Source organism: Fringilla coelebs (assembly GCF_963513975.1).
Source record: "Fringilla coelebs genome assembly, chromosome: 12".
Classification (NCBI taxonomy): Eukaryota; Metazoa; Chordata; class Aves; order Passeriformes; family Fringillidae; genus Fringilla; species Fringilla coelebs.
Window position 1 is genome coordinate 2,415,133 of NC_140038.1, and position 23,298 is coordinate 2,438,430.

Sequence of the window (23,298 nt, forward strand, 5' to 3'; positions counted from 1 at the left end):
ATACCTGCTTTATACAACGCAGAAAGATGTTTTAGTTGTTAAGGTCATAAAGTAAAAGGAGTCTTAGAGAATGGACACACTGTAGAAAAATGCTTCTGTAAAAAGAGGACAAATGATGAAGTGAGTATCAGGCACAATTAAATTGACAGCAGCTGTCTAGTGGTTTGGTTCAATAGGCTACAAACTTAAAAGCATAAATCTTTGTTAATGCTTTTGATGAGAAAATACTTCCTTTTGTTCACAGATTTTTCTTAATGCTTGGAGGAAACACTTTTTATTCTTTATAGAAGGAGTCTACTTCATTTCGGTATTTCTCGAGCACAGCGAGCCGCTTCAGCTTCATTGTGGGACCTTAAAAGAGGGAGAATCAATTCCAGAAATAGGAACAAAAATTCCTACTCAGTTTGAGCTTTGGTGCCTGAGTTTTTTATTGAAGAGCCTGTTGGGAAGGACATGCCCTCCCCTAAGCACAGGTAAATGCTAAAAGTGAGAAGTAAGTGTGGTATATGAGGTTGCCTCCACATAAGCATGAGGACTTCAAAGGGAGCTGAGATAAGAAGATGGCAACTGGCTACTATTTTTTTCTAAAAATATGTTTTTGGAAGCTTTTAAACAATTCCCAGTTTATTCAAAGAGCCTGGTAATGTGCTTTGGGCTCCATTATCAGCCTTCCATTATCTTGCTGATTTTTTTTGTTTGTTTGTTTTTTGTTTTCTTTTAAATAGAAACTTTTGATGCGTAAAGTTTTAGCTTTTATGTTTTCCAGATCAGGACTGTATAGCTCCCAAACTCCATAGTCTATCAGCTACTGTTCTCCCACTTTATTCAGAAAAAACACTTTCTCTCTAGGCCTGAAAGCCAAGGTTACATTATTTTCACAGGCCCTGAAAAATGTCAACTACAGTGAAGTGGTGGGGGACAAACTAGGGGAATGAGACTCCACTACCTGAAGCTGGAACTGGATATTAACCTCCAATATGCAAATAGAGCAAACTCACATCTGCCTGAACAGCATGTGACTGTTGTCCATCTTGGGTGTAGTCTCTGAGACACTCCTGCACTGCCCAAGGTGCACCTTGTGAAGGCCTTCCAATAAAAACCTATACTTTCCTTTTAACTCTGTCTAGCTTCTGTTCTAGGCAGCCATTCCAGGCAGCACTTTCAGTATTTTACTGGAAGTTATTAATACTTTTAATGCACAGGGAATTAACCAAAATGGCTTAATTACCCAAAACAATCTGAAATTGAAGAGCTCTACATGCAAACGAGCACAGATTCATAAATGTGTGCACAGCAAAAACTATCCAATGTTTGGTTACCACACACTGCATAACCATTTTTTCCTTCTGTACTGAATATTCTTAGATCAGCAGCCTCTTAACTTTGTGTACCTCAGGATAAATCAGTAAGTCTTACCTAGTTCTCCCCCGGAAATGGAAAAATCTCTTGGCAGGATGATCCATTTCTGGATGCAGTGAACCCTGTTGGTAGCAGTGCTGTTGACTCTGTCGATTCCCTCCTGGATGGCTCTGTAGATCACCTCGTCTCTTGTAGCTACAATCTCAGACACTGTGGTGGCTTTACTGCCACTCCTCTGGCAGAAGTCTCTGGCTTGCTCTGTGAGAATGTCAGTAGGATCAGATGTGTCTGGGTCCAGCACATTCTAAAATATCAGATGAAGTGAATCGTTAAACATTCTCTCTTAAAAGGCATTAACAGGTTCTCTGACCAGGCCCTCCCCCTTGGGAAGAAGGCTCAAGATAAACACACAAACATTCTGTAAGCCTTAAAAAGCAGAAACACCTACAAATCATAAAGGGCTTTACTTTCCACTTGGCTACCAAATGCAAATATTTTCGGCTTATATGCAGATGTCATGAAGAGACTTAAAACGTGTGAATGAATTAGGCCAGAGAGTCCATCTCTGACCTTGAATTTCTGCCATATTTTCCAAATGACTCCATTGTTACAGGGAAACATTTAGCTCATGTTCAATGGAATTATTATGGTGTAATGTAAATAGCTGGAGATAGAAGTGTTCCTGGACTTCTTAAATTAGTATTTCTATTGTACCTGAAGATCGGCAGTATCAGTCATAGAGGTTAAACAACCTCAGAACACCTAAGTGCCATTCACTAGGTATGTTCACAGAACTGAAGTGCAAATGTTTCAAGAGAACAGTGATTTTTCAATTGAAGCTTATACTACAGCAAGGCTATTAATTATTTTGTTCCACAGTCAACATTCTTGTGTTATAAAAATAACAAATTGTAGAGAAACGTTTCTGTTGGAAGGTTTCTGAGTTTGCCCATAACAGAAACATTTGTTAGTTTTGCTCATGTGTAAGCATAAAAGCTATTGTTGTGTTCTGTTACAAAGACTTCTCGATCTTCCAGCATTTCTTATATAAAAATTTGTATTTAAATAGAAAATAGCTCTTATTGTACATGTAGGAGAAACAGCAGTAAATACGTGGATGTTTAGCAGATCAGGTAACCCTAGGTTTAGACCCAGCAGGATTTGTCTGTAGTTGCTACATGTTTTTTCCCCCCTGCTAACATCTTCCTATCTAATTTTAGGTCTCTTTACAAATGGTTCAAAATTATTATTTTTTTGTTAGGTGCAGGTGTAGAACTTCACTGAAGGCAATATTAAAACTGGTTTACCTTTAGGGTCAAGAACATTGACAAAAACTTCTTTTTATCTCCAATCACCATAGCATTACTAACAATTGGAAGTTCTTTTTTAACAGCATCTTCAATTGGAATTGGAGGCACGTTTTCACCTCCAGCTGTAATAATCAAATCTAGGCAAAAAAAGAAAGGCTATTAGTTGCATTCAAATAAATTCCAGAGATCAGGTTGATATCTGGCTCAACCTGCTCTTCTTATTCTGACATAAAAAATACGAGATTTTTTTTTCCCAAGATAATATTTTTCAAATACCACATGTCCTATTAATTATCTTCAAAACAAAAATGCTACTATTATTTAAATGTGTGCTCAAGTTCTCAGATGTCCCTCAGTATATTTGCTCCAGATATTTTTTACATTATCCAGTAACAGCTCATTCTCAAGGGACTGTTACATAACTGGAATTTTTCTTGGAGAGATCATATCTTCCAAATTAGCATAGGATACACCCACTATTCTATAATTGCTATCTCACCAAACAAAAAGCAAGTTCATTGTTATTATGATTAAAACCAATTCTTAAATCCACCAAGAGGGGTCAGACAAAAATAAGTCGCTACTGGAGGAAGGCTTGATGAAAGCAATATTTATTCTGAAGTGTAGTATATATATTCCATGAAATTATTACAAACTTGAGTATTCTCTAAGTAAATTGCATTTCTTTGCTTTTGTTATATTGGTGACTTCCAATTGTCTTTGCAGCAGGTGAGAACATGCTTCAACAAATGACAGAGATACACTTTTCTCAGTCTATCTTTTCCTTTCATTCCACCCTCCTTTGGTGATAGTCCTGTCTGTGTCTCAGATCCTCCACCAATCTCTCTGGCCCTGAATTCTTCATTGTCCTTATTAGGACTTGGATTTAAAACTTGAATGAAACTGGACATATGGTTATTTTATCTCAGGCTGTCTACTTATCCTGTAATTTAGAGTCACTGCTAGTAGTTCAGCAATCCAGACAGATATAAGAGAAACACAAATGTTATGAATTGATACTGGGTTTGTTACTGCTGTGCTAAAGGAAAATGAGTCAGACAAGATAAAAAGTTAAAATCAAGACAGCTGCATTTGGTGCATACTACCAACTACAGTCCTGATTCCTAGTAGGACGTGATGCCACCTGTGATGAATTCACTCCTCTGTGTCACCTCCCTAGTGATTCATCTGAAGTTCTAAGATGATATTTACTCAGTTCTTGAATCTCCCTCAGTTACATCTTGTCTGTGCCCAATCCCACTGTCTGAACATGATCATGAAGAAAGCCCCCAAGTCAGCAAGTGACCAGTCTCAGTCTCATGAGCCTCCAGCCAGTGCCCTGCAGTAACACCTGGGTGCATTGTTCAGCTGTAGCTTTCCCTTCTGCTCTCTGCAAACACTTCCCCTCAGGCACCAGAGGAACCAACCTCTGACCTACAGCAGCAATTTCTCTGCAGCAGAGCATGCCTCTCCTTACCCCCTAAACATTTTAATGCACAATTAAGAAAGACACTGGCAAGATTCAGAGGGAGACTGGACAGATTAACGATGTGATTCAAATCAAACACGACACATTAAACCCGTGTTAGTAGTTTATATTGCTAATTGTAATTAATACTGAGTAAAGGTGTGGGAGATGAAAAGCCTGGTTGCAGGAACTGAATCATCTCCACCTACTACAGACTAGAGGGAAACCTTCCCTGAACACAGAGCACACTGTGGTTTTCTCACAGGAAAGTTTATTTTACCTTCCTGTGGTTTTAGAGGAAAGACACTTCATTAGATGGACTCCAACTGAGAGATGACTGAATAGTGCTGAACATTTACCATCAACAGAGAGCAAGATTTTGCCTATTACCTTTAATTCTTCCAGTGACATAGAGAAAGCCATCCTTGTCTAGCTTTCCTAAATCTCCAGAATGCAGCCACCCCTCCTCATCAAAGGCTTCTTTTGTTCTGTCTTCCATATTTAAATAACCCATGAAAACAGTCCTTCCCCAGAAACAGATTTCTCCATTGCCTTCTGTATCTTTGTCCACCAGTTTCACTCTGCATCCAGGTGCTGGTTTACCACAGCTACCAGAGAAGAGCAGAAAAACCCCACAAGGATCACAGAAACATCAAACATGATATTGATAAGCTGGCCAACGTGCCAAATCCCTGAACCTGTCAAAGTATCCATGGCTGCAATTATCACCATGCTGTAACTGTCCAGCAGCCACGGAATACTCCTTCACTAAGGCAGATTTGTCAGGGTGTCTGAGCACTTTCTGGCAGTCTGTCTTGGCCTGTGCTTGCTGCTTTTCCCCCCTGTATCTGCAGGCATAAAAGCATTTTTGCTTTTGAGGTCTTGCATTCCTCCCTTGGGCAAGGGAGGCAAGGTTTATGTCAGATGGTAGTCACTGTGTTTGGCTAGAATGCTGCAACTCAGTTTCAGTGCTCCTGGCACAGTGTGCTCTGGAGTCAACCTGTTCAAATTCTGACCTGGAAATTATTCTGACTCCCAAAGTCACAACAGAGTGGCAATGCACTCAGTGAAAATAAAATAACCTGCAGTATCTTGGCTGACTTTAATAAATACTTTTTTCACCGATAAAATGAAACAGATCATGTTAAAAAATAGTAATAAAAGCAAAATTACCTGTGCTGCTTGTAAATGTAAGGGCCAGAGAGGCAATGTGGGCCTGTGGTCTCACTCATCCCATAGGCCTCATAGAGGGTGATGTTCAGACCCAAGAAGAAATTCAGTGTTTCTGTATTGAGAGGAGCAGCACCAGAAAAGTGCTTCTGGCAGGAAGAAAGCCCCAGGGCACCACGGATTTTTGCAAGCACTAAGTAGTCTGCTAATCTTGTCCAGAGCTGCTTTAGATCACTGCTGAGTACAAAATACACAAGTAAGTCAGAGCAATCCAGGAAGTTTTCAAAACAAAATCAGGCACAGATTTTGTTTGGACATGTATTTGTCATTTGGTTTTGGGTGTTGACAGAAGTTAGAACATAAGTAAGGTGACACATTCATCCTTCTCTCATTTATTCGGTGTTTGTGTTTCTCCTACCTTTGGAGCTTTCCTACTTCCAACTCCTGAGGTATCTGAATTCAACAATACATAAAGAATCTATAAAAACATATTTTATACAACACAGCCCTTGTATACCTGATTTTTTTATCAGTTAATTGTGTCTCTGAGAGCCTACACCACTGAAATCTGAAATTTGCAAGATCTATCTGAGAAACTGAATGATAAGACGAGCAAAGGAATATCATGGAATGACATTTTGGAATACCATTCTGCATAAGAAATTTCCCCCACTTAATTGTAAAATCATTCATATCAATAGCAATCGATAACTACACCTCCCCCCTGCACCATATTTGCTGTGTTGCCAAGCCAGATTTTACCCACTTACACCAAGAGTCTCCCTTCATGGTCTATTAAAAGCAAATTGCTACTTTTAGGTTGCTGGAAATCTCACTCTGTCCTACACACCTGTTTGAGCCATTCAGGTTCCTCTCCAAGCTAAGTGACATAGCCCAGGAAAGCATTTTCTTCTTCATAAATCCTGACTGAGCAGAAGCATCCTTTAACTTCTCCATGATTTTCTCCCATACTCGGGGAACTCCCATGTGAGATGTTGGCTGCACTTCTTTTAGTGTGTTGATCAAGCTGCCCTGTTATAATAAAGAAATAATTTCAATAAAAGGCACGCAGCAGAGAGAAAGAGTTTTGGTGAAGTAAAACCTGAATGTTTCAGTCTGTGGAACATCACTAAATATGTGGAACATAAAGAAGGGCTGCTGAGCCCCCTTCAGTCACCCATGTGCACTGATGTGTGTCAGTCTGACACACTGGGGGAGGGATGTACACAAGGAGAAAAACACATATGGTTAGCTCCTCCAGCCTCCCTTTTCTCCAAAAACTGCTTATACTTCTTTTGCCTTAAAAGAACCTTACGAATATGAGTTATATATTTTAATTAGAATCTAGAGCACTGGGTCACAAATACAATGAGCTTTATTTTTTCATAACTCTTACAACAATGGACTGTCAGTCTTCATCCTCTACAACTTTTCCAATATCATATTCTCTGCATGGGATGTTTTCTAAGAGAAAGAAGTGCAATCTTAACTAGATGTAATGCAAGGTACCTTTAGAGCATCTGGCTCAGCAAAGTAAACTTGCTCTCCCCATTTGATTCCAGTCCACAGGTCATAGATCTGTGCAGCTATGTGGCTGAGTGGGAGATAACTGACTATAGACTCCTGCTGCACCTCTGCAGGTTGCATACCTCCTGCTCTGCTGCAATGGGCTGATGTCCAAGTTATCTGTTGAAATAAATAGTGCAACACATTAGGTACGGTCGGGATTTTGGTTTGGGTTTTTCTCCCTTCTTCCTTAACACAAACTTGTTATCCTCTTGCTATGCTAATGAAACTGTGAAAAATCTGTGCTCACAGACAGACACTGCAGTATTGACCACACACCAGTCTGCCAGTTCTCTGGGGACACTGCCAAAAACAGATCACCTTTGCAGCAATACAGAAGAGCAGATAACATAAGTAAATACAGCATTTGTGCTGCCTGCCTGGGCTGTGGCAGCTCCCCATGACCTAGTGACACACTCAGCCAGGCAGCCATGCACTGAATGGATGAGAAACAAATTGATCTGTCCCTTCCTTTCCACCTCTCCACCTTTGTAGGCTTTCTATTAAACTGGCACCTTCCACCAGTGCTGTATCTGCAAGGTAGAAAAGGAACAATAAATACTCAGTGATCAGTGAGCTCAAAGGACAATTTAGAATCAGCCACAAGCTCTTGGCCTGGTACTGATCATCCCCTGGCTAAGCACTCAGGAGGAAGACAGCAGCTGTACTCTGTTCCTCTGGGAGCCTCTGGGATGTTCACTGCAGTGGTTCCCAAGTGACACACACACACCCACCCCTCTCATGAGAGGCAGCACATGCATGAATTGTTTTGAAGTTGTGTTGCTTGACTTCTTAGTGAACCTGGATGATGTTTCCCCCTCCTTCTTCCCATTTCCCACTTTATCTCAGAAGATGCAGTTCAAGGATGCTAAATATGCATTTCTTCATTATCAGAACATAGCATATGGAAGACACATAAATATATGTGATGGTGTGAGAGACAATGGAGAAGATATACGTGCACAAAAATAACAACCAAAACAAACAACACCCCCCCAAAAAACCAGAAAACCCCGAGCAACAAAAAGAAACAGCTCTTTCTCAGACAACTCTTTAACCTAAACTGGGTAGTGCAGGACAGAGAAACGAGAGTATTCAAGATGGCAGAGTACAGACATAAACCACAGGTATTCCTATTATCACAGCACACTCCTTTGGAATAAATTAGAAAGTACAAGTGAAGGCTTGGCCTAAAGAAACAGAGATTCTCAAGAGAGGGTTTTAAGGAGCAGTGTGCTGCCAGGCCAGGCCATCCAAGTTTAGGTGGCAGCACTGGACAAGCAGCTAGGGGAGACTCACACATAGGAAGAACAGGATGTCTTTAAGATGTGTCTGCACTCATTGCTTTTACTTCAAGCTTCACAGCACACAGGCACACACAGCAGATCTGTGAGGGTCATGCAGGACTGATTCAGCCCTGGTTTTGCACATGAACAGTAGCAAACATCTTTGACTAAAGAAGGCAGCAGCGAAGCTACAGGCATGGCATGCTTTCCACTGTTTGTCAACATAAAAATAGCCTGTTTGTGATCAGCAGCCAAGAATAGTTTGTCAGCTGGCATGGAAATGAGACCAGACTCCTTTGATATAAAAGAACACAGATTTGTAACATGAAATCAGTCTTTTTGTCTCCCAAGTTCATTATGTTCTGCTTCCAGATACCAGTGCACTAATTCCCTGCATTTGGATGAATTTCTGTTTCCACATTGCACGTCTGCAATAATTTCTGCTTTAAGGGGTGAGGCCTCAACTTAGACCATCCCTTTGCACAGATTCTCTATGTATTCAGAAAGGCTTCCTACCTCCTTCCACTCCAGCTCAGACACCAAACATGTATCTTTCCAAGCAAACCTCTGTGGAAAATCCTTTTAGCTAACAACTTTGCTTTTGTCTATAACTGGAAATTTTCTGTTTGCCACAACACAGGTGGGGTTGCTGTCAGCACCAGCACTAAGCACTAGAGCTGTATTATCCTCCAGTGACAGACATAGAAACCTGTACACAAGTTCAGGAACAAAAAGCACCAAAGTAAAAAATGCACACACCCACCCCCCCCATTTTAATAAAATCTGCAGCAGCAGTCCATCAGGCTGTTCTGATAGTAGCTGGCTGATGTATATGATCTGCTCATTTCACAGTGACCTATGACATCCACTAGAGAGACTTTATGGCAGTCTGTGAAATGTCTTTATGAATTCATGCATTAGATCTCACAAGAAATACAGTGAATAAAAATTTCATATTCATAAAGAACTGTTCAGCTTTGTGAAGGTCTGTTTGAATGGAGTTTCATTCTTCACCTTGTGTGTACTTTACCAGAAAACAGCTGACTGCCCTTTGCAGTACCTTATCCATGCTGTAAAAGCAAAAGCATTTCAGGGCTCTAGGATTAACCAGCCATTCCAAACCACAGGAATAAATATCCCCACACTTTGCTGTTTCTCTGCTGCAGGAGCAGCCTGAAGTACCCACGTTGTCATGGCTCAGCATGGCTCCCTTTGGCTTCCCCGTGGTTCCGGAGGTGTAGATCAGAACACAGCACTGATTCGGCTTCTGGGAGTTAATAATGTCATCCAAAGTGCTGTCAGAGATGTCACCTCCCAGCTCCAGAAACTCCTCCATCTAGAACATGGAACAGAAAGCACAGGATACCAAATGGCTTCCTACTTTGACATGGTGCTGTATCTTTCCTGTCTCAAAAATGTTAGAACGTTTCAATGCCTTGTTCTGAACACATGTCCATGGCAAGATTCCCCAGACCTTGACTATGGGAGAAATATGGTGAGTCCATCTTAGAGCTTAATGGAATTGCAAACAGATTCTCTAAAATTGTGCTGTCATGAGTCTTTCCAGTGTCTGAGAAGGAATAGTAATACTGTTCCTCCTCCAACATGGATACTTTGCATAAGTCACGGAGGCTAACACTCTGTTAGTTCTCACACTGTAAGAATGATTTTGAGTATTATTTAAAGGAACCTGGATGCATCATTTTTAAGGGTACATTTGTGACAGCTCATCTATCATTCATTGTACACTATATAAATATAACTATAAAGCAACTGAACAAAAGCTTCTTTGCAAAAGCATCATTATCTAGGTGTGTGAAAGTTTGTCCAAATTTGTGCTCTTTTATAGGAAACAGCATGAGATGATGCTGGTCACAACTTCCACTCAAATTTGGCTCATTCTAGAGTGAGATAAAACTTTTATGACACTGGACTTTTGTGCCACACAAACTGGCCTAGAAGAATGCTGAACCTGCTCCTCTGTATTATATGGGCTGCTCCCCAATACTTCTCCTCCACACCCCTGATGTGGTCTTAGGTGTGACATGGCTTGCAATGCTAATTGGAAACTAGAGTATCCCAGAATTTTAAAAGAAAATTGATGACTAAATGGTCAGTTTCCCATTGCAATCATGTGATCCATGCTGTGCTACAGAAGTGTACTATTTAAATGCAAGGTGCAGCACCTTCATTTTTCAGCAATTTCTTGGAGCTATATCTGGGACCACAAAGCAGTAATGGGGATGATGAGAAAAACAGAGGTAAAAAAGGTGTCACAGTGAGGGAAGTCTTGGGACTCTTAATGTAAGAATCAGCAAGCTCCAAGTTTATTGATAAGCACCAAACATTTATACACAACATGTAATAAGCTCATGCATATTCTGTAAGCTAAACAATCTCTTGGTTATACTACAATATCAGCTCTTCCTCATTCTTGAGAAATTACATTTCTGCTTCTCCCATCTCATCCTCATTGCTGTTACCGTACTACTGCTATGCTCAAGGACACAATGGTGTTGCAGGTGCAGAAACTCACATTAGCTGGGTTTGGTACTTTCCCAGTCCTTCCTTGGACAGCTAACAAAAGTATGTCAGAGTGACCTCTGTCCTTTAGCCATTCCTCCACAAAAAGGAGACCCTCTGCTTGAGGATAGCTAATTTCTTCTTTCAGACATCTGGCATTGCCCTGGGCTACTAAGATTACAATAGTCAGTCAGATTACAATACGTTCTATTGCTGCCCCACAGAATGTGGCTGCCTCAGTTTCCCAAGCCCCTGGAAAGCCTGGTGGTGTGAAGGATGTCACTGTTTGTATGTCACCAAGCAGTTGTTCCTGCTCTCCTGACCATACTGTCCTCTCCCCGTGGAATGCACTGATGGCTGAGAATCTGTTGTGCAGGCTTTGTTTACTGAGCAGCACCTGCAGCAGATGGTGTTTGCATTCCAGCACGTGTGGAAGGTACAGAAACAGTCCCAGCACACTCCTGACTCTGCACTGGCCTTCTGGAACACGCCCTGCTCAGGGGGCTCAGCCCCTGCTGCTGCTCATGGCACAAATCCCTTCCCTGGAGCTGGGCTGGGCTGTGCTCTGCACCACAAGCATTTCTGCCTCTGCTCATCTGGGCTCTCACTTTATCTTGAGATGACACAAACCACGGCACCTGTCAGACACTCACAGCTCCCTGCTTGTCTGAGAAATGTCCAACCTGACACCTGAACCACTGTTTAAAAAGACAGCAATTCTCACACATTTAGGTTTCAGTAAGTGCAAGTTGTTCGAGAATTAAATGCTAGCAGCTAATCGTTTAAAATAGTAAATCATCTTTGTATTAACATTTTTATTGCACAAGATGGAAGGCATGCTCTATACCAGTATGCATAGTATTGGAACAATAAACAATACCAGTTTAATATTAAGTTATATGCAAGATATTAAAAAAAGGCACAGAAGACTTTTTTTCTTATCAGATTATCAAAACTGCAAGTATTTAAAAATATTTCTATGCTGTTCACCGTTCATTATATTTTTATATACTGAATATATTATATTTCTCTTCAATGTATTTTTTCAACCTAAAATCTGGTCTGTAGTCCAGTTAAAATACTGGATTTTTTTTAAAAAATTACCGAACCCACAGGCACCAGGGAGCAACTTTATTATTAACCATTTGAGCATACACATTCCCACCTAAAACCTACAGGTGTTTTAATAACCCGGTCAAGTTAAAAATTAGGATGACACAAGACAGACAGTAAAGCAAGGCAGCTCTTTTCTTAAATGTGAAGTATCAAAGGTAAATTGAACAGAAAAAGCTGATAAAGTTTTTGAGTGTGTTTGCTGGAGCACAGCAATGCATTCTAAAGGCAGATAAGCACAGTAAAAATGTATCAAATAAATAACAGCCCACATATTAACTGGTAACACATGGGTGTAACCCCAAGCATTATTTGGTTATGCCTCTGTTCTGGTACTCACCGTGTACAGATTTGGGTGTCTCTCTGCAGTGGAGTCCTTATACAGCACCACAGCCTTCAGGTGGGGCAGCCGATTCCAGATCTGTTGCATTTTTCAAAACAAAGTTATTTATTATTCACATCTTGTGTGGGCTTTTATCCCCTCTAACGCTGCCAAAACTGCAATGGGTTGACAGGCACAAAAACCTCTCCTTTTCCTTCACCTCCAAATATTCTCCCCAAAACTCATCACCAACCAGCTCAGCTAGAGGCGAGGGGTAGGGAAGGGAACTACACAGTCTGCCCCAGGAAATCTCATTTCAGTCAAAAGGTTTAAAAAATGAAAAATCCACCAGAAATGGCTCCTCAGCATCCTTTCTCACAATGCACAGAAGGGCACATAAAGGAACAGTTGACCCAGGCTTGGGATTACCAATAAAGTCCCTCAGCAAAAAGTGATGTTCAAGTGCTAAAAAAAGCTCTACTTCCTTAAGGAAAAAAATCAAAGGAAGCTGCATGCACATTGTAAGGATAAATAAAAATATAAAGCTGCAGGCTTACAGGCAGACAGCAGTGGCTGCTGCTTTCAGCAGCTCTTTGTGTGCTATAGGAAGCATTGATTTCACTGAATTCTGGGAGAGCCCTTGCCTCACACACACCTTTCAATCAATCACATTTTTGAACTGAGTTTTGCCAACACAAAAGCAGTGGCTTGATGGTAGCCAGTATGTACATATTATTAGAAGGATAGCAATTGAGATGTTGTTATTTCAGTCTTGGGTTCCAGAAAAAAAGTTTCCAAAAAACCCTCTGCTGGATAAAGCAGTGCTGGCCAGAGCTCCCTTTTTCTACATAATGAGTATGAACCAAACCCCTTGAGTTGTTGCATTTGGATTCTTCTCTCCACGTTCACAACATGGTATTGTGTCAATGACACTGCAAGGAGGCTCATCTGTGTGTTTTTACAGAATGTTTACAAAAATCTCTCTTCCTCCATATTGCATATAAAACACAACTACAAAATACAAAGTAATTCATGAACAACTTATATTAAATACATTTGAAAAAAAAAACCTGCATATTTTCTCTCTTGCAGGTATGTGGCCTTGGCAGAAAGCTCCACCACGGAGGGCCCTCCTGCTTCAGCAAAGGGTGCCTTTGGTGCAAGTTTCATGAATCCACAGGCTTCCCTAACATCTGACAGACAGACAGACAGACAGACAGACAGGCCCCTCTCAAGAGCTGCCTGTGCTCCTCTCCCAAGTCACCTTGCCATCATATTGATCTTTCCATCTGGCACTGTTGCCCAGCTGCCCAAGAGTTCTGTCACAACTGAGACTGTTCACTTGAGGAGGCTCTGCTTTCTCACCAAGCTCTGTCTCACGTTAACCAAAGTGCAGTGAACTTACTTAATGGTGATATTACAAGCAGGAAAAAGCAAAACCTTGCAAAGAGAAGATTCTGAACACTGACATCCTTCATATTTAAATGGCAGACCTTTACAAACCTGCATCAGCATAATCTCTTCCATTCAAGTGCACTGTGTTTTTCCAAACAGAATCAGATGGTGACAGTAAAAATATGGGATCAAAAGATGAGTTTTTTCAGGTAAGCCTGCAGTGAACCATCCAGTGAGTTCTCTGACACTGCAGAGGGTCAGAGCCACCCATGAGCTCTGACACCAGGTACCAGATTTCTGAGTAACAACACACACTTCACAAAGAAAGGTTTCATGATGCAGAGTGCACATGGCATTTGGGACCAACACAGCATTGAGACATAAAAAACCGTGGCTTTTCAGTAATCATTCAGCCCCCTTGTACCTGCATTATCTTGTCCAGCTGTTTCTGATTTTCCACAACCATGATATCAGTCTTGCTGTCATGGGCAATGTAGTGACAGGCCTCTGGAGAATTGGTTGTGTATATCCCTGTGACAATTCCTCTGCATCAAAACATTTATATAGATAAGAACATACACTTATATGCATACACACACATACACATGCATGTAGAATAATAACAGAGAATAATAATCAAAGATCAAATGAAACCTGAAGGGGTGTGAAGATGTGGAAGCAAACAGCAGGACAGCTCTAATGTTTGATTCACATATTCAGCTATACATGAATCTCTGATTTATGCTCATTGCAAAAACCAGTCTCTAAACTATTCAGTAGAAGATGCTAGGACTCAGTGTTTTAACTCACTTAAGGTTACACAGGAGTTAGCTCAGGAAGTGGTAAAAAAATCCTCACTTATGTCCTCTTTTTGTTCAAGCTGTGCACAGATACCAGTTTGGATTTCATTGGTACAGGACAGCTCAAGAAGCAAAATCCAAATTAACACGTATCAGGACAGAAGAAATCAGGGCAGTTAATATTCATATGTTACATCACCTGCTTGAATATATCTTACTGTAGATATCATTAATACTGTATTATTATCATTAATACAAAACTGGGATTCTCATCTATTTCCCACATCTTCCATTGATAAGATCCTGTACAACAGCTTCTGTGTGACTGTTGTGCTTAAACCCACGGCAAACAGGATCCATTTATGAGTGTCTGAACTATTTGGGACATAAGACTCCAGCAGGTTGCTGAAAGTGTCAATCAGTAGCAAGACAACTTCCAAGATGTGATACAAAATATTGACTCGATACATTCCCAGACCTAGCAAAATAGAAATCCCCAGATCCCCCTCAAAAATTAACTCCCCCCCAAAAAATCTTACCCAGCAAAAACAGCTCCAACAGCTGAGATGAACCATTCTGGAGAATTAAATCCAAGGATTGCTACACTATGGAATCGTTCCAGACCAAGCTTAAAAATAATATACGTAAGATTATATAACATAGGCCCACTGAAGAGAAACATACACACAAATAAAAACATGAAAACTTTTGATTTATTATCACAGTACTGACAAGGCATGTGAAGGCATGTTTTGGTATCCATAGCACACCTGGTATTTATCAGCAATTAATAGGATGTGAATTTTCCACTCCCTTCTCCTGTCTGCTTGAACTCTGCTGCTCAGAAATCCCAAGACCCAGAATATTTCAATATGAACAAGAGCACAATAAGTACTAATATTACCCTATATTTATGATGTTTTAAAGATTGTCTTTATCTCACCAAATTCAGTAGGTTTCCCTTATTTTTCTTTTTTGATCTTGAGGCTGCTGAGCTCTTCTGAGCTCTGCACCCATGTCCCAGAGACACAGGGCAACACAGCAGCTCCTCCCTTGCAGTCAAGGCTCCCTGACAGCAGTCTTACCTCTGACCAAGAGTCATTTTCATCATTATCATTTCAATAAAGAATATTGAATACTGATCTTCAAGTAATGCAAAAAACCTCTTATATATTGTGGGGTTTGGGGTTGGGGTTTTTTATTAATTTCTTTTTTGGGTTTTTAAAGGAGACAAAAGGATTAAAGGCATTGGTTTTGTTTCCTGCACCTACCTTCAAGAAGCTCTTGGCTGCTTTCCTAGAGAGGCAATAATATTCTGAAAAAGTTATTTTCTCCCATTTTCCATTCTTTTTGCTGGCCAAAGCATTAAGGGATCCATATTTTTCCAGGCTCTCCTTGAACATCTGATGAACCGTTATGGGAGTCTGTGGGCACGAGTTATCTATTCTCAGTCTGACTCTGCCATCAGCAAGAGAAGTCCACAGACACTCTGGAAGGCAAAGCACCATGGTCAAGGTAATCTGCAATTGAAAAATACCATGTGACTGTGCACCAGAAGACAAGAGGACTGAATAAAGACCACAGGACTAAGCACAACTCTGGCACTTCCCAGCTCTTGAGAGAAGGGTTTTCCAATTTTCTTATTATCGCATACACCTTGTAGAAAGAGAAATCTTTATTTCCTGTACTTCGTTCTGCATCTTGAATGAGAGTGCCACACAGAACTATGCTGATGATCTGTGTGTTGCAGGCACACCCCCAGCTCCAGAAGAGTCTGTGTGCCTGTGCTCAGCCTTCTGCTGAATCAGAAGGCTGGAGAGACCCAAAAGACACAAAACCTCCGCCCCCGTTCAGTATCCGAGCTCCTTTTGAGTGTTATGACTCTTCCCTCCCTCCTGCCCCTCCAGCTATTCTCCCTCATCCTCTCCCTGCTCCTCACTACTTCCCACAGTTTCTCCCTTGGTCATCTGTCCCATGTTCTGATGTGTCCATTCCACTCACTCCTGCCTTGCCCTTGTTCCATGGTTCCATTCTTCACCTTCTGTCCTTGTCCTCCTCACCCTGTCTTTATACCATCCATTTGCTTCTCCCTGTGTTTTTTTCTCCCCTTCTTTGACAGGACAAAGATGCAGAGCACCAACAAATGCCACTTGGCTCCCACCACTGGTGACAAGGACTGGGACAGTCCCTGGCACTCACGAGAAATGTCTGCCTCCAAGACCGTCCTTGGCGCCTGCAAACCCTGAATGCACTCCTTAGAGGATCCAGGGGTTATAAGTTGGCAAAATTCAGGTGAATTCTCACAAGGAAAGCACAAACCCTCCCACGACCCCCCCATCAAACAGTTCCCATACTTATGAACAAAACAGTACAAGAACATTTTAAAGAATTTTTTTTTCCTTAGATGTATTTACATAAATGAAGCGATATTTTTAGCATAGGCATAAAAACGGATATACTCTACAGTGAGCTGGTGAAAAAATTTCAGACCAAAGTGCTTGGACTTGTAAGAATTAAGAGTAACAGAAAACAGTGCTTTTTGTAATTCCTAATACAAGTTAATAAGCATAATTGTATTTTACTATGCTTATGTAAAGCAAGCTCAGTCAGTATCTGTGATGTTTCCCGCTACCTCAGTGTCTGGAAAAGAGAAGTTTTGGAGTGTTCAAAAGTACAACATGGATCACACCCCTCTCCAATGCTATTCAAGTTGCTTCAGAGGTCTGGGAACTGCCTCTCTGAGCACTTGTGGCACTACAGGATCCACAGCAGTGCTTCAGAACACACTTGCAGCCTGCACCAAGAGCAAAGTACTGTAAGCTCACAAACATTTCATTCCATTCCTGCTCCTGGCTGGCAGATTTGCATCGTTCTCTTGACAAACAGAAGGTGCTAATAGACAACAATAAGCATAAATTAAGCTGCTTCATCTCCACACACCTTCATTTTCTCATGTGTAAATGGCACATAATGATTTTCAAAACATATGTGCCAGCTGTGCTTAGGTCAGTGGAGAAAGGGCATCATAAATCCAGATGGTTTAGAAACAAATAGCTTAGGTAATAGACAGACTTCATCAAAGTGTAAGCAGTAGCACCCAATAAATACTTTATGATTTGAGAAGGCAAAGCAGCTGTTTCTGCACTTAACCCCAAAGCAGGTGTGAAAAGGATGAGAGGTAAGAGCTGTCAGAGACAGAAGCTATTGTTAATACAAATGTTTATTGTATGCAGTGACACAGATGAAAAATTAGATAGATAGATAGATAGATAGATAGATAGATAGATAGATAGATAGATAGATAGATAGATAGATAGATGGATGGATGGATGGATGGATGGATGTCCTGGCTTCCAAAACAAAGGTATCAGGGATTGCAGGTGTGCCTGGACACAGGTAGGTGACTGCTCTGTTCAAAGCAAAGTCATACCATACAGAGCTAAAATACAACATTCTGGTCCATATACTAAAAATGTTCCTGAATAAGGATGTTCCTCTCTTGAAGGAAACAGAAAATATTAGCAAAATTACTACAGTAACATTACAGAAGTTGCATTAACAGTGTCTTTTCACGTCACATGTGCAGCAGATAACAGCACTGCTCCCAGAGAATAATGAAAATCAATCAAATCCCTGAGATATCTATACATAGAAACCAAAATGTACTTGAAAACTGGGTGTCCTTTTGTTTTTCTTATGCAGGTTTTTCTGCTGTTAAAAAGGCATCTTTGATTCATATCAAAGACAAGGAACAGAATCACTTTCAGAGACTCTGTGCATCACCTTAACAATACTCAAGATACAGTGCAAACAAATATAAACCTGAATGCCCATTCCCAGGTGTCTGCTTTTGCATGTGTTTGCAGGTAGAACTTAAACCTCAAAACAGTTCTGAAATCTCAGGCAAATAATTCTAAAAATCTAATTTGTCTGTCCCCAGAGTTAGTAAAAAAAGGGAACATGAACAATATATTCCTCTGTCAATTTGCAGAGGGATTTTGAGCAGAGGGCTCATTCTTCATAGAAAGTGTCTGGGAAGGAATGCCTGGCTAAATACTGAATGCACCAACTACAAATGTTGGGAGAAGCAAAACAGGCGTTCTGCCCCAGCAGCATCTGAACCTTAAACTGCAATGTCCAGGCTGGAAATCAACTCAGAACCTCCTGAAACCAAAGTGGAGATCAGAATAAAACCCTCAATATGAACTCTAAGCATTGATACATTATATAATTGTAGCTTCACAGAGTACAAGGAAAAAAACCCAGCACTCCAGCTCAAAGCCACTGAAAGTTTTCTGTATGCAAGCAAAGAGTAGTTGCTCCTTTCCTCTTTCTTCCACTGACTCCTGCTACCTGCATTATACTTCATACTCAAAATGCTTTTTCATCCACTACTATGTGACCTTGGCTCATGTCCTTCATATGAATTCTGAAGGTCAGAGATGTTGCAAAAAGATTTCTGCTTAAAGAAGGCTATATTGTCAGATAAAACAAGAAGAACTGAGATTTTATTCAGGTAATAGAATCTGGACTGTCACTGTTTGAGGCTCTGGAAGGACATTTTTTCCCTGTGTCATTCTCCTACCATAGTCAGCCCATAATCAGACTTCATTTTCCATCTTTCACTGCCTCACCTGCTGAAGGAAGAGATGGCTTGGGGTAGTGCCATTCATCAGCTATAACAGCATCACTGCACTGCAGCCTGCCTTGGGAACTGTTCTAAGAAAAGCTGATCTGAACACCTGGGATTTCAGAAGGACAGTTTTCCCACCAAGATGGGAACTAAAGCATAAATTTTCAACAAGAAACTTAACAGGAGGAAAAAAGTAGTTGAGAATCCCTTACAAGACACACTTGCAGTTTTCAACTGATCTTTTACAATATAATCCTAAACTTATGAACCATTTGCATGTGAATATTGTGTTATAAAAGTACATTTGTTATTCAAATATTTTATACCAAGTTTGAAATTGGACACAGCATACACATTTTGTGTAAAAACTACATTTTGTGGGTTTTAACAGCCAGTTTATTCCTTCCACCATGTACAATGGGAAGTTCTGACATGGTACAAGCCCAGATATGAAAAATTACTTCAAAAAGACAAACAACAGTTTTTTTTTCCCCATGTATAATCAGTCTGGCTGAAACTGCTGGACCTCTGGGATACATGAAGGGTCAAGAGAAATCAAAAGAAATACACTAATCCTACGGCTTAAAGCTAATATCATTAGTGAAACCTTCTCTCTGTTCACTACCTGACCTGCAAGTATTCTGGTGACTGCCAGAAAGGATCTGAGAATGTAAATTAATTCAGATGTTTATGGAAGAACAGCACTGAGAGTCATATAAAATGCAAAAGACCCAAGGTCACCTTTCAGACAGATAAACAGGCTGATTGTGGAATGGCCCTGCTGCATGACCCGAGCAACTCCAAGTGATATTCCATAGATATGCCCTGCAAAGCAAGAAGTAAACCAGTAATTTAACTTCTGCTTGAAAATTAATCAGATTTAACTCACAAAACAGGGTCTTGATTATATGCTGGATGCTGCAAAGCATCACTCTGCCCTAATGAGGAGAGAAGGAATTCAGCTCTCTGCTGGAGGCATTCTTGTCAATCATCATCCAAGATTCCACAGCTATGACACCACCACACTCTGCTGAAAACAGAAATACACCATTCCTCCTCTCACCCACTATTTTTCACTTTTCTTCAAGATGTCTGTGACCCTGAAAGATTAATTTCATTTTAGTAAGAGCTGGAGCTGAATACACACTGTTTGGAGTCTGCAAGCTCGGCGTCTGTGCCAGTAAACAGATTAAACAAAGGTACAGAACTCTGGAATTTCAAGAGAACCTGAAAGTCTCAGGCAGCCTAAACACACAGTGATTCTTCTAATGAAACACACAAACTAGCTCCTGTGGCTTGTCTTGCCACAACTGGGGGAAGAAAAGGGTTTTCTGCTATATTACCAGTTTTCCACAATAAACAAATAATTTTACCTTCTCTAACAGAAAAGACAATAAATAGAAGAAATATTTTTCAATTAGCCAAAATACACAAAAATATTTCAATTAATGAAAACTTCTACTTTTTCCACTTCAGAAAAAGGGAACAATTGTTAATTACAATAAAACATTCTCCTCCTCACACCAGTAAACCCCTCCTCACATCAGTAAACCCCAGTGTGGACCAGAGAAATAAGATATCCTCCAAAGAATGCCTCCACGAGCTGACGTGGAGGGAGTGGTGCACCAGGACAAGTACAAAACAAGCTTCATAACAATCCTGACGCTTCTAAAACTGATTACCATGCACCAAAATGAGAGCGTGGGGAGGGTGTAATCAGGAGGAAACATCACCACAGAAACATTGCCCAGGCATGCAGGAATGGAAAGGCAAAACTCAGAACTGAAATTGGAGAGTAATGTGAAAAGTCACAAGAAGGGCTTTGACAGGTACAGTGACAACCAGAGGGAGAAGCTGTGATGTTGTGGGCAGCTCACTGACACAAGGCAGGCAGAGGGTTGATGCTCTCAGTGCCTTCTTCACCTCAGTATTTACTGGCAAGCTTCCATGCCTAGTGGAAGGTGAGATGTTTTACCTACAGCAGCAGAACATCAAAGGAGAGACCACTTACACAAACTGGACACATACAAGAGTTGATGGGACCAGATGGGCTCCTTCAGAGTGGACACTGAGAAACCAGGGCAAAGCCATCCCAAGGCTGCTCTCTGTCATCTTTGAGAAAGCACAGCGAGGTCCCCACCACAAGAAAAAAGGTAAATGCCACACCTGTATTCAGGGAGCAGAAGAAAGAGGATGCAGAAAACTAAGGGCCAATCAGCCCCACCTCAGCCCATGGAAATGCTATAGAACAAACTCTCCTAGAAATCATTTTGAGCTATAAAATGGTGACTGAAACCAGCCACCCTTGACTTGGCCCTGTAAATATAACCCACCTGCTTTCCAAGATGAGTTGACTAGCTCTGACACAGTGAGAGCAGCACCACATTGCTTACTCTACCTTTAACGAGGTCTTTGACAACTTCTGCATGGCCCAGCATCCTTGGAAGGGGTTTGAACCAGCTGCAACTGGAGGAACAGGTGGACAAAACACTGACTGGACAAGTAGTCTTTAAGAACAGTGGTCAGCAATTCTAAGTCTTCTGAGCAGTAAATTCCAAGTGACATTCTCCAGGGGTTACTTGTGAGAATGACACTGTGCAATGATGGCACTGCTGTCCTGGACAAGAGAATGCACCCTCACCAGCTTCAGTGAGCCAGCTTGAGGAGGTGATAAACAGGACAAGAGGCAGGGAGGCCATCTGGATGGACCTCAGCACACTGGGTGAACAGGCTGACCCAACCTGAAAGCTTGAAAAGGGTGAAGCCAAGTCTTGCACTCTGGGAAGGACAGCCCCATGGCACAGCATGGGCTGGGTGCCAGCTGGCTCAGCAGGAAAACCCCCATGGTTCTGCTGAACAGCTTGGCTGTCACTCAGCTGTGTGCCCCAATGGAGATGAAGGCTAACTACACCCCTGGCTGCACTGGCAAGATTAAGCAGACTAAGGAAAGGGATTATTTCCCCCTACTCAGTGCCCCTGAGGCTGCCCCTGAGACCGTGGGCAAGAGAGAGATCCTGACAAGCAAACCGGCACAAGCCCAATAAAATACTCCCAGGCAGTCAGGGGCCTGGAGCACACCATGTACAAGAATCCTTGCAGGAACTGTTTCTCCAGTCTGGAGAAGATAAAAAATGAATCCACCTGCAGTTTGTCAAACACTGAAGCAGGTACTACGAGGCAAAATTCTTCTCAGAGGTACACAGCAGAAGAACAAGAGGCAATTGACATGAGCTGCAGCAAGGAAAATTCTTGCTGGATCAAGAATTTCCCAATGTAGGTGAGTCAGTCCCAGAAGAGGTACTGAGAAGCTGTACAATTTCCCTGGAGGTTTTCAAAACTCAGTTGAACAAAGCCACAAGGCTTCCTACGAGCAGAAAGATGTCCTAGTTCCTCTCCTGTGCTCTTTTCTGACATATATTATTTTTTCAATTCCATCAGTATAAAACCAGCATGGATGAGTTCTCTTCTAACTTCACACTGGTTTTAAGTCAATATAATGCGTGCTGCCAACAGTAAAGGTACTCTGGATTTACACATGCATTAGAAAACCCCAAATCTGGCCTGCTTCCACAGAAATGAGCTTCTATACATCGGTAGAAAGGCATGGGGAAAAATTACAGAACAACCTGTGGTCCTCATTAGATAAATTTACTCCTGAGGTTGCAGAAAGTATCGATTATAAAGTGAGGAAGTCAGTTCTGAACAACTAGAAAATATCAGACTCTCCCCCTTTTCTCTTTACATACAATGTAGACCTCCTGCAACCAGTCACTGAACTTCCTTCTCATGAAAGATCTTTTGGGAGGAGTTTTTGAAATTCAGCCCTCACTTCACCACTCAGCATCTGTTTCCAAGTTAAACACTGCTTCCCATTTAAATGGATAACAAGCAGTGCAACAGATTCCCAAAGTCAAAGTCTAACAAATTGTAAGCTCCTGATTCATCAACTAGAAACATATCTAAACACCAATAAAGGAACTGCTTAATTAAAATGGATAAGGTGTGACCTGTGTTTGCAGGAAAATGATGATGGAACAGCTGGAATGGCTTCTATCCTTATCTGTTCACCTCCCCTTTGTGGCAGAGCTGTGGTCACCCCTGCAGGAGGGGCTGTGACATGTGCATTCCTGCTGGGGCACTGCTTGACAGCCCAGCTCACTTCTCTAAACTGCAGCAGCCTCTGGGAGAGAAGCAGGTAGGGAGCTGACAGCATTAACCACTGTCCCAGATAAATGCTTAGGAAAATAGGTCAGAGCCTTCACAAGCACCCAAGCACTGTGCAGAATCAGTCTCTGTGACAATCTACACAGAGAACATGTAGCTCAAACAGTACAATAAGATACCCTGGAAATT

At 41.3% G+C, this 23,298-nt stretch overlaps 1 protein-coding gene across 1 annotated transcript in view; it reads right to left on the reverse strand.

Moving 5' to 3' along the window:
- LOC311158484 (calcium and integrin-binding family member 2-like) overlaps positions 1-23,298 on the reverse strand; it is a gene marked incomplete at its 5' end in the record, with an annotated part of 86,836 nt that overhangs the window by 53,817 nt on the left and 9,721 nt on the right. The window contains 11 exons of the mRNA XM_084213898.1: positions 1,417-1,663; positions 2,667-2,806; positions 4,528-4,745; positions 5,311-5,544; positions 6,158-6,339; positions 6,817-6,993; positions 9,346-9,495; positions 12,136-12,216; positions 13,937-14,057; positions 14,852-14,940; positions 15,584-15,801. Coding sequence (XP_084070024.1) covers positions 1,417-1,663; positions 2,667-2,806; positions 4,528-4,745; positions 5,311-5,544; positions 6,158-6,339; positions 6,817-6,993; positions 9,346-9,495; positions 12,136-12,216; positions 13,937-14,057; positions 14,852-14,940; positions 15,584-15,801 — 1,857 coding nt within the window. The remainder of the gene's footprint in view (positions 1-1,416; positions 1,664-2,666; positions 2,807-4,527; positions 4,746-5,310; positions 5,545-6,157; positions 6,340-6,816; positions 6,994-9,345; positions 9,496-12,135; positions 12,217-13,936; positions 14,058-14,851; positions 14,941-15,583; positions 15,802-23,298) is intronic.